Genomic DNA, 12,543 nt, shown 5'->3' with positions numbered 1-12,543 from the left:
AAAAAACAAGAACAAGCCCAAATAAATGACCAAGCATTTCATCTTAAAAAACTAAAAAGAGAAGAACAAATGAAGCTTAAATTCAGCAGAAGGAAAAAAATAATTAAAAGTAGAGCAGAATTAAATCAAAATGAAAACAAAACAAACAAACAAACAAAAAAACAATAGAAAAATAAATGCAACAAAGAGCTGGCTCTTTGAGAAGGTTAATAAAATTGACAAACTCCTGGCTAGACTCATGAAAGAAAAAAGAGAAAGGACACAAATAACAAAAACAGGGGTCAAAGAGGGGAAATTATGACAGACACCACAGAAATACAAAGGATCATACAAGAATACTATGAAAAAGTATATAACACCAAATTTAATAGCCCAGAAGAAATGGATCAGTACTTAGAAAAATATAATCTTTTGAGACGGAATCAAGAAGAACTGGAAAATCTAAACGGACCAATCAACAGTATGGAAATTGAAACAATCATCAAGAACCTACCAAAAAATAAAAGTCCAGGACTAGATGGCTTTACCAGTGAATTCTACTACTAATTCAAAGAAGATTAATACCTATTCTCCTCAAACTCTTCCAAAAAATCGAAGAGGAGGCAGTACCTTCTAACTCATTTTATGAGGCCAATATTACCCTGATACCAAAACCTGGTAAAGATAACACACACACATACACAAAAAACTACAGACCAATACCTGTCACGAACACAGATACACAAATCCTATTCAGCGAACTGAATACAGCAATATATTTAAAGATTATATACCGTAATCGAGTGGGCTTCATCCCAGAGGCACAGGGATAGTTCAACATACATAAATCGATTCATCTCATACACCACACAAATTAAAAAATAGGAATCATATGATCATATTAATAGATGCAGAAAAAGCCTTCGATAAGATACAGCATCTATTTATAATCAAAACACTTAACAAAATTAGTATAGAAGGAAAGCACCTTAACATAATAAAGGCCATGTATGACAAACCCTCAGGCAACATTATACTTAATGGTGAAAAACTAAAAACCTTCCCTCTAAGATGAAAAAGACAAGACTGTCCACTATCTCCACTGCTATTCAATATAACATTGGAAGTCCTAGCGAGTGTAATCAGGCAAGAGAAAGATATAAAAGGAATCCAAATAGGAAAGAAGAAGTCAAACTGTAACTATTTATAGATGACGTGATTTTCTATATAGAAAAGCCTACAGACTCCACAAGAACACTAGTGGAAACAATAAGCAAATACAGTAAAGTTTCTGCATATAAAATGAATGTTCAAAAATCCATAGTGTTCCTATACTCTAATAATGAAGTGTCAGAAAAAGAGGAGAAAAAAATAACTCATTTTTCAATTGCAACAAAAAGAATAAAATACCTAAGAATAAATTTAACGATACATGAGAAGGACCTATATGATGAAAACTGTATGATCCTTTTAAAAGAAATTGAAGAAGTTACGATGAGATGGAAAGATATTCCGTGTTCTTGGATTGGAAGAATCAACATAGTTAAAATGACCTTATTATACCTTAAAGCATTATACAGATTTAATGCAATCCCCATCAAAATCCCATCGGCATTTTTTAAAGAAATAGAACAAAAAATCATCAGATTTGTGTGGAAGCACAAAAGACCCTGAATTGCCAAAGCCATCCTGAGAAAAAAGAATAAGCTGGAAGCATCACTCTGCCCAACTTCGCATTATACCTCAAAGTGACAATAATGAAAAAGACATGGTATTGGCAGAAAAACAGACCAGTGGTACAGAATCGAGAGTCCAGAAGTAAACTCATGTTTATATGGGCAAATTATTATCAACAAAGGAGCCAAAAACATACAGTGGAGAAATGAAAGCCTCTTTAATAAATGGTGCTGGGATAACTGGAAACCCTGCAAAAGATCAAAACTAGACTGTTGTCTATCACCACACACCAAAATTAACTCAAAATGGATTAAGGATCTGAATATAAAACCTGAAACAATAAAATGCATAGAAGAAAACATAGGAACTAAACTCAAGGACTTTAAACTTAAAGATTTTATGAATTTAACCTCAAATGGAAGGGAAATAAATACAAAAATAAATGAATAGGACTATACGAAACTAAATAGCTTCTGCACAGCAAATGAAACCGTCAACAAGGTAACGAGACATCCAAATGAGAAAATATGTTTGCAAGCAAAGCCTCGGATGAGGGCCTAATATCCAAAATATATGAAGAACTCATACAACTCAATTAGCAGCAACAACAACAACAAAATCCAATTAAGAAATGGTCAGAGGACCTGAACAGACACTTCTCCCAAGAAGACATTTAAATGGCCGACAAACATATATGAAAGGATGCTCAATATCGCTAGCTATTAGGGAAATGCAAAATCAAAACCACAATGAGATGCCATCGCACATCTGTTAGAATAGCTATTATCAACAGGACAAGTAATAACAAGTGTTGGAGATGATGCGGAGAAAAAGGAACCCTCATACACTGCTGGTGGGACTGCAAATTGGTACAGCCACTATGTAAAACAATATGGAAGTTCCTCACATACTAAGAACTGATCTACCAAATTATCCAGTAATCTCTCTACTGGGTATTTACCCCAAAGACTTAAAAACCCATATCCGAAAATTATTTTCACATTGATGTTCATAGCTGCATATTCATGGTGGCTGGAATATAGAAGCAACTGAAACGTGCAAAAATAGATGATTGGATAAAGATGTGGTACATATATACAATGGACTATCACTCAGCTATAAGAAGTGATGGAATATTCCCATTTGTGACAATGTGGATAGACCTTCAGATAATCATGCTAAGCAAAATTAGCCAAAAAGAAGATGAAAACCACGTGATATCACTAATATATGTGATATAAACCTAAAAGCAGCAAACAGGACAAACAAACAGAAACTCATGGACATAGGCAAAAGACATGTAGTTACCAGAGAGTGGGCTGAGGGGGGAGGTAAATAGGATGAAAGTGGTCACATATATGGTGACAGAAAGAAATATAACTGTGGGCAGTGAACATACAATGCAAAATATATATGACTTACTGTTGAATTTTAAAAAAGAAAAGAAAAGAAAATTTACAACATATAGGAATATACCACGTTCATGAATGAGACTAATTAGCATAATAAACATGTTACTGTTTCCCCCCAGAAAGAGAAAAAAATATTGATGCCATCTATATGTTACCTCCATTCTATTAGTATCTTTGTCCCAATATAAGGTGTTACAACAAATATAGTCATTAAAATTTAGATATATAAAGCATGCCTTTATGTTATGCATATCACTTAACACATTAAACTAATGATTAAGTATTCATTAAGATTTACCTGTCAAATCCAGACTCAATTTTGAGTGAAGTTCTGAATCTTCCTTCTGGTGAATATCTTCGATATCTCCCTGACTGTCCATGAGATCTCCCTGACTGTCCGTGAGATCTCTCTGATTGTTCATGATATCTCCCTGATAGGATATAAGATCTCTCTGATAAGACATGAGATCTCCTCGAGTGGTCATGATATCTCTCTGAGTGACCATGATATCTCTCAGAGCGGATATAAGATCTCTCTGATTGGTCACGATATCTCTCAGAGTGGCCAAAATATCTCTCTGACTGGCCACGAGATCTCTCTAATTGGCCATGAGATCTACCTGATTGACCATGAAATCTCTCTGACTGGTAACGAGATCTCTCAAAATGGCCATGAGATCTCACTGATTGACCATGAAATCTCTCTGATTGGCCATGAGATCTTTCTGGGTGGCCATGAGATCTCTCCGATTGGCCATAAGATCTCTCTAATTGGCCTCGAGATCTCTCTGATTGACGATGAGATCTCTCTAAATGGCCTCGAGATCTCCCTGAATAGTGTCGATTTTCTTCCGATTGGCTTTGAGATCCTTCTAATCGATGCTGGTTCCTTTTTGATTGGCCTCGATTCCTCTCTGCTTGGGTCTTAGAATTGTCATCGCACTTCCCCTGCAAAGAATCACAATTTCACAAAACCAATAAAACACATACCCCATGATTTCAGTAAGTCACAATGATATTTTGTCAAGGCCATTTCTATCATCCTTTTTTTTTTTTTTTAGAATTCCACTGCCCGCACTTTTATAGACTAAACAGTTTTCAGCACTAATTTGCAGAAAGCTCTGATGCCTAATGTCTTTGGCACAGAGTATTATGCATGTAAAATTTTAATGAAATGTTTTAAGTATCGGAAATTAGTTGCATTACAAATTTGAATATACTTCAAGGTCATATTCTACCTACCATTGTTTTGGATCTATTTTTTACCTAAATAAACAACAGATTTTGTGACTTTATAGTTAAGAAGAGATAAACTATTTAATAATATTTTCTAGTACAAACCCTTAGAACCAAAAGAAAGTGTTCAAAATCATACTATTTATTCTTCAGCTGTTCAGGGTCATTAATATTTAATTCTAGAGAGAAAGACATATAAGTGAGGGGAAAGATGGCTATAAAGAAAGCAGAAGTTTGGCTTAATGCTGTTCAAGTAAATTGGTCTGGCAACAACTCAGTCTTTCTACCTTTTCAATTTTTAAACCAAAAGAGCAGTGGAGTGAATCAGTGAAACTGAAAGAATGAAATCTTTAACAGAGTTCTATGATGCTACATCATAGAGGATAAAGTTATATGGACCATGAGGAGAAATCAAACTTTCCACTAGCAAATATTACCTGGCAAACAAAACATGCTCTAGATTTGCCATTGTGACTTTCTAGTATAACACTGCCAGAAGCTGGAAGCAATTGTTAAATGATGTAAAGAATACAATTCCCATAAAACTTCAGTAAAGTAAAAAATACGACAAATTTGTTGCTTTGCTAAAGCATAAAGCCATAGTCATTCTCCAGCTTTTCTACTGTAAAACATAAATAAGGAGATTGGGTGGAAAGCACTTGCACTTCTCTTTTCAAAATGACTAATGTTGGGAGAACAGTGGGTCAGCATGAAATATTGAGACCCATTTTCTAAAGATCATATACACCCAAGTCCCTTTCCAAAGGAGCTTGTAGCGTTTTTCAAATGTTTATACAAGAAACATTTTCATCAACATGGACACTACACATTTCTATCTTTAGAAAACAAAGTGCTTGTTAGTTTTTCTCCTTGTAGAAACTCTCTATCAAACAGAATCTCTCTATCAAAAAGAATTATGTTGAATAAATACAATTGTATCCTACTGATATGAGGATTAAATTTTGTGAAGTACAACACTAGCTTATTAGAATTTTCAAAGCATGATTAAAAGCAAATTGTTATTCAATTTATTGGTGAAATAATTATTCTTAATATATTACATTAAACATATAATTATATTAAGTATATATGTTATTTTTAATATATTTCTTTATAGGAAAGTACTTTTCTCTGGTGAGTTCTGCTATAATGATAGTCTCAAAAGTATGAGAGAAAGATGCTTTCAATTTGAAAATGTTGTTTTATAGTACTCTTAGTTCATTTATGCATCATGTAAGCTCATATAGCTGACATAAGCTCATGTCCATTATTCTAAATTTTATGAAAAACCTCTTCACCCTACACACTAAATGTCATCTCCTACATCAAACTTTCTCAATCAGAATGAATTACTGCATCTCCACAATATATAACTTATACTCCTATTAGAATATGTATTGTGACCTTCCTGGCATTAAATTTTTCTTTTTTCTCTCCTATCATTACATATAATATTTGAAGCAGGGCTGTTCTGGTATCTTGCATAGTGCCTGCATAGAAAACATTTAATAAGTATTTACTAAATCAATTTAAATTAATACTCAAAATATTCAAAAATGCAACAAGTTCCTCTCCAAAAAAAATTGCATTTACATAATTTGGCAAAAATTATTTAAGCTCCCAGAATCATCATTTTTACTAAATGACCACATAACATCTTAAGAAGGATCAGGTTATAGGCTAAAACAGTAGCATCAACGTTGGCTAATGAATCTGGATATGAGCACCCTTCAAATTCCTATCCAGTGACTGGCTCACCTATGAAAGTTTAGAAGTGATGAATTTGTACAACTATAATATATCCCAACAGCAAAAATAATAATGATTATACAAGACAAATCACAAAACCAATAATCTCTTTTGGCCTGTTATAAATTCAAAATTTCGAGTAATGATTGAAAATAGCAAAAATTAAATGTTTATCAAAACAGTTACAAGAAAATATTAACAAATATTAATGTTCAAGGAATCATGAAGGAATAGTAAGAAAAAATCTTTTCTCTCAACAGAATTTAAAATTTTCCTTAATATTAAGAAATATATTAAATTTAGGACCTTTTATATTGATTAATTCTTGGTATTTATTTACCTGTTTAGTTAAAGGCTGACTGTTTAAAGGGCTTTGTCCAGACTTGAATCCAGAAGTTCCTTGGTATGGTTTTTTATCATTTCCTTCCTTGACGTTGTTTTTGAATCTTGAGTATCCTTTGAAAAATAATTATTTTCCATATTTTCAGTCAGTAAATTCAGCATATCTTTTAGAATTATTATCTGTGATCTTATTGTTTTAAAACTATGTACTGGGTTTTGCAAAACTTTTGATTTCATTAGTCTGATATCGTCAAGGAGTCGCACTGAATTTTAGAAGTCTTTGCCATACTATTTCTATTTGCATACACTTTTTTTTAACTTTTTCAAAACTAGTTTCATGTATACAGTACATTGGTTAGACATTTATATAGTTTATGAAGTGATCCCCCCAATTACTCTATCACCCATCTGGCTCGACCCATAGCCATTACAATACTAATGATTATATTCCTTATGTTGTACTCTACATCCCCTTGACTGTTTTGTAACTACTAATTTGGACTTCTTCATCCTTTCACCTTTATCTCCCAGCCCACCAACCCTCCTCCCCTCTGGCACTTACCTGATTGTTCTCTGTGTCTGTGAGTTTGTTTTTGTTTAGTGTTCCTTTTGTTCCTTAGATTCCACATAGAAGTGAAATCATATGGTATTTATCTTTCTCTGACTTACTTCACTCAGCATAATAACCTCTAGGTCCACCCATATCATGATCTATCAGTATATCTTAATATATTAATATTCTTTGTATATAATACCTCAAATTTGGTTTTAGATGCCACCAAAATTGGGGCATATTATTCAGAACTGAAAAAAAACACACTAATAGAACAAGGAGAGATGGGGAGAACTATCTGCCTGATATTAATCATGTGAATATTTGCCTCATCTGTTTTGCTTTGGGTGTAAAGAAAGCTTAAGAAATGTTCAAAAAATGTAGATCTCCAAAAGGCTCATAAAGATCAATTTTACGTTTAGTTAGAAACATGAGAATGGACCACCTCATCATTCTTAGCATCTCTGCCTTTATAATACCTACCATCCCTTCCTTTACTCAGAACCTGCTAAGCCACTGACGGATTCAAATAAGGACTCTAGTGAAGCTGGTAGGCAACTGGCATGGGCTTAAGAGTATGTACAATGTAAAGATGGTTCCGACCTGTTGACTAGACCATGAAGATCCATAATTGTTGAAAAGACTTTTCTACTATGGCAATCTACAGTACATTCATATTAAAATACGCGCACTGCACTGACTAATGTGGTTAGGGATGCAATCAACTGTCTTCATGTTCTTCTACACTCTCTATGCCCTACAGCATTTGTTTTTTCAAAATGTGGATGCCAGGGGCTTCTGGTCAACATGGTGGAGTAGGTAAATGCTGTGCTTGCCTCCTCTCACAACCACATTAAAAATAAAACTATACTACAGAACAACCATCATTGAGAAGCACCTGAAATCTAGCTGAACAGAAGTCCTACAGCTGGAGATACACAGAAGAGGTTACCACGAGACTGGTAAGAGGTGAGGAGATATGAAATGGGGAGGTCCCACACTTACATGTGCTGGTTGAAAATTGGGTGGAATATCTTAGCTACAGAGAGCAAGAAGAACCGGCTCCACACTGGGCTCCCCAGCCCAGGTTTCTAATGCTGAGAAGAGAAGTTCCCACAACTTCTGGCGGTGAAAACCAGCAGAGATTGTGGCAGAGTTAGATGGAGGGGCGTGGGAACTACAGATGTTTCTTTGAAGGGGCCTGTGTATGAACTGACCTCCTGATGGATTCACTCTCTCTAAGCTCGAGCACTAAGGTAGCTACTTAAAAGATCCCAGAGATATACAGGGAGGAAGTACTGGGAGAAACCATGGGTCCTTTGTTGAACTCTCCCTCACCTGGCTTGCAAACAGAGGTGGCCACCATATCTGATCCTCCATCAATCTGACTAAAACTCTGGTTCCCCCACCTGGTGATTCCCTTAGACCTCACCCCACTCAACTTGTGAGCCCACTTAAGCTGCTTGCAGTGGATTTTTCATACAAACAGACTGTCTTGGCTCATGTCGTGGACTTTACTAAAATCTCTCAAATGTTCATATAACCTAAACAAGCAGCATCTGGCCTCATTGCGCCCCATACCTCTTGCTGAGCAGCCTCAAGCCTAGCACTAGTGGCAGCCAGCCTCGGTTTGTAGCTTGGCCTCTCAAGGCACCTCCAAGCTCAGTGTGGTTGGTGACCATTGGCATATTGCTTGGTGGCTCATTCCAGGTGGCTCCAGGCAGGGCACAGCCTGCGACTAAACTTGGCCTGCAGTGGGGCCACTTTCAGAAAGCCCCAGTCTGCATGCCCAGTGGCCGGCTTCAGTCTAAGCTGGAGCACTACCTGGGGCCATAGCCCAGGATGATGCACCCAAAGGGCACTCAGGGCAGGCACCAAAGCCCTGCTAAAGTGAATCTTGCTCTGTAGGTTCAGACCCTGAACAATAGCCTCCCCCGTACTGTAGTCATGGCAAGTCTTCGCAACCAATCAGCCCCAGGGTCAACCCTCCATGCCACTGACTTGCAAACAGCAACCAAGACTCAACTACTACAAGAGGGCACATACAATCCATATAAGGGACACATCTGGAGCACCCAGCTCAGGTGACCAGGTAGACTGTGCCACTGGACCTACAAGACACCTACTACATAAGGCCACTCTACTAAGACTGGGAGATATAGCAGCCCTATCTGATACATAGAAAGAAAAAAAAAAACACAGGAAGTTAACCAAAATGGAGAGACAAAAAAAAGTCCCAAATGAAATAACAGAACAAATCTCCAGAAAAAGAACTAACAAATTGGAGATGAGCAATCTACCAGATGAGAGTTCAAAATGCCAGTTATAAGGATGCTCAGTGAACTTTGGGGAAGAGTAGATAAACTCAGTGAGAACTTTAAGAGATAGAAGACAAAAATTAAGATGGAAAACGTAAAAGAAAACCAGTCAGAAGTGAAGAATACAATAACTGAAATGAAGAATACACTAGAAGAAATCAACAGTAGATCGAATGAAGCAGGGAATCAAATCAGCGATTTAGAAGATAAGATAGCAGAAAACACCCAATCACAACAGCAACAAAAACATAAGTCCAAAAAACCGAAGATAGTTTAAGGGACCTCTGGGACAAAATCAAGCACATCAATATTCTCATCATAGGGATATCAGAAAGAAAAGAGAGAGGACAAGAAATCAAAAATTGATTTCAAGAAATAATGACAGAAAACTTCCCTAATCTGGTAAAGGAAATACACATAAAAGCCCAGGAAACAGCAGAGAGTTCTAAACAAGATGAACCCAAAGAAGCCCACACCAAGACACATCATGATTAAAATGCTAAAAGTTAAAGACAAACAGAGAATCTTAAAAATAGCAAGAGAAAGTGTCTAGTTATTGACAAAAGAGCTCCCATAAGAGTATCAGATGAATTCTCAACAGAAATATTGCAGGTCAGATGGGACTGGCAAGAAATATTCAAAGTGATGAAAAGCAAGGATCTACAACGAAGATTACTCTACACAGCAAAACTCTCATTTAGAATTGAAGGACAAATAAAGAGCTTTCCAGACAAGAAAAAGCTAAAGGAGTTCATCACCAGCAAACCAGTATTACCAGAAATGTTAAAGGGACTTAAGATCACATAGGTGAGTAAATGGATAAGAAAATACGACCCTACATATGCTGCCTACAAGAGACTCACTTCTGATCAAAAGACACACAGAGACTAAAAGTAAACAGATGGAAAAAGATGTTTGATGAAATAAGAAACAAACAAAAAGCTGGGGTAGCAATACTTATACCAGACAAAATAGACTTTAAAACAAAGACTATAATGAGAGACAAAGACCCAGTTATGCCACTTCTGGGTATTTATCTGAAGAAATCCAAAATACTACTTTGAAAGGACATGAGAATCCATATGTTCATTGCAGCATTATTTCCAGTAGTCCAGATATGGAGGCTACCTGGGTGTCCATCAATGGATGAATGGATAAAGAAAAGGTGGTACATAGATATAATGGAGTATTACTCAGCCGTAAAAAAAAAAAAAAAAAAAAAAAGAATGAAATCCTGCAACAACATGAATGGACATAGACGGTATTTTGCTGAGTGAAGTAAGTCAGATAGAGAAAGACAATACCATATGATTTCACTTACATTGGAATCTAAAGAACAAAATAAAACAAAGAAGACAGAAACCAACTCATAGATACAGAGAACATTTTGATGGTTGCCAGATGTGACGGAGGTTGGGAAGGTGGGTGAAAAACGGGAAGAGATTAAGAAGTACAAATTGATAGTTACAAAATAGTATAGGCTAAGAAATATAGTCAATAATATTGTAATAACTATGTATGGTGTCAGATGTAGATTTGTCAGGGTGATCACTTTGTAAGTAATATAAATGTCTAATCACTATGTTGTAAACTTAAACTAATATATATGCCAACTGTAATTAAAATAATTTTAAAAAGCAAAATAAAAGCAATTTTTTATGTATATTTAGAAAAAAATACGGACCCCATGGTGCCCGGATTATTAACCATCCTTCTCTTGTATTGCCTCCTAAATGTGGAATTGGACTAAACAGCCAGGCCCATTAACAACTATGAAACATTTCTCATTCTATCTAGCTCTCTTTCAAGGAAGTAACTTATATAAATTTAAACTTTTTTCATTTGTCTTGGAATAAGCTCTTACCAATCTGTATGCCTACTTTATAAGAAAAAGTAAATTTGAGACATTATGCAACTTCAGAAAACACTCCAATTTTGTAAATTTGCTGACCTAGTTACTCACAAATATTTCAGACTCTTTTTACAACATGTGATTTTTTTGTATACTTTACCTCTCTGCTTATGATGTCTAGGAGCATTTGGTTGACATTTGGAAACTGAATTCTTTTCTCTCTCATTCTGTGTTTCCATTTCTCTTTCTTCAGTGCTTGTATTTTCTATCTTTCTAAGGATTATTATGTCATCTGTATGAGAAAACAAAAATGAAGACAATGGAAAAAGCCAAATTACGACATGTTTCAAGTGAATAATCTATATTGTACCTCATCATACTGTAGTACATTTTAAAATTTCGTAACCCTAAAAAACAAAAATAACAGTATAATAATAATGAACTTGTGAAATCATAATAAAGATCAAACAATGCAGACATTTTAGTATTACTTTCCTGGAACAAGAGACAAATTTCCTGTTAAACAGATTTATAGTAACTTCATTTATGCAAAAATAAAATGCCTTCAGAGTAAAGTAGCTTAAGGAGGAAATCAAAGAAATGATTCTACTAAATATTATTTTAGTTTTAAAGAAACAGAGCAATAGTGTCAACCTGATTAAATATAAGTACTACAAAATTAGTTGCATTCATTTTCTTTTTTCTTTCTCAGCTTTATTGTAATGTAATAGACAATTAGTTGCTCATACTTACATTGTACAATTCAATAAGCTTTTTTTCAATTATAGTTGACATACAATAATGTATTAGTTTCAGTTGTACAGCATAGTGATTAGAGCTCAAGTGATCACCCCATTAAATCTAGTACCCATCTTCCCCCTTACATATTACATTGTTGACTATTTTCCTTATGCAACACTTTATATCTCCATGACTATCTTGTAATTATCCATTTGTATTTCTTAATCCCTTCACTCTTTATCACTGTCCCCCCAAACCCCTTCCCGTCTAGTAGCCCTCAAAATATTCTCCATATCTATGAGTTTGTTTCCATTTTTGTTGTTATTGCTGTTTATTTTGTTCTTTAGATTCTGCATGTACGTGAAATCATGTGATATTTATCTTTGTCTATCTGACTTACTTCATTTAGCGCAAAACCTTCTAGGACTATCAAGGCAATATCTTTTTCCATCCCCTTTCTTTTAGTCTGTGTGTCTTTTAATTTGAAGTGAGTCTCTTACAGGCAGCATATGTAGGGGTCTTGTTTTCTTATCCATTCTGCCACCTTACCTTTTGGTTGGAACACTTAATTCTTTTCCATTTGACGTACTTGTTGATAGGGATTTAGTTATTACCATTCTTTATTCCTGTTTTTGATACATGTTTTGTTTTGTTTGTTTTTTTTTCTTAAAGAAATCTCTCCAA

The 12,543-nt window shown here is 35.1% G+C and overlaps 1 protein-coding gene across 1 annotated transcript in view; it reads right to left on the bottom strand.

Moving 5' to 3' along the window:
- Nucleotides 1-12,310, bottom strand: part of LUZP4 (leucine zipper protein 4) — a 31,568-nt gene extending 19,258 nt beyond the window's left edge. Inside the window, 7 exon segments of the mRNA XM_011386072.1 lie at nt 3,367-3,465; nt 3,507-3,670; nt 3,672-4,016; nt 6,394-6,509; nt 11,279-11,410; nt 11,610-11,613; nt 12,260-12,310. Of these exon segments, the coding sequence (XP_011384374.1) occupies nt 3,367-3,465; nt 3,507-3,670; nt 3,672-4,016; nt 6,394-6,509; nt 11,279-11,410; nt 11,610-11,613; nt 12,260-12,310 (911 nt within the window).
- Between the last annotated feature and the right edge of the window lie 233 nt (nt 12,311-12,543).

The sequence above is a fragment of the Pteropus vampyrus genome, unplaced genomic scaffold (assembly GCF_000151845.1).
Source record: "Pteropus vampyrus isolate Shadow unplaced genomic scaffold, Pvam_2.0 Scaffold894, whole genome shotgun sequence".
Classification (NCBI taxonomy): domain Eukaryota; kingdom Metazoa; phylum Chordata; class Mammalia; order Chiroptera; family Pteropodidae; genus Pteropus; species Pteropus vampyrus.
Note: the sequence above shows the minus strand (reverse complement) of the source record. Positions and strands in the feature narration are given on the sequence as shown.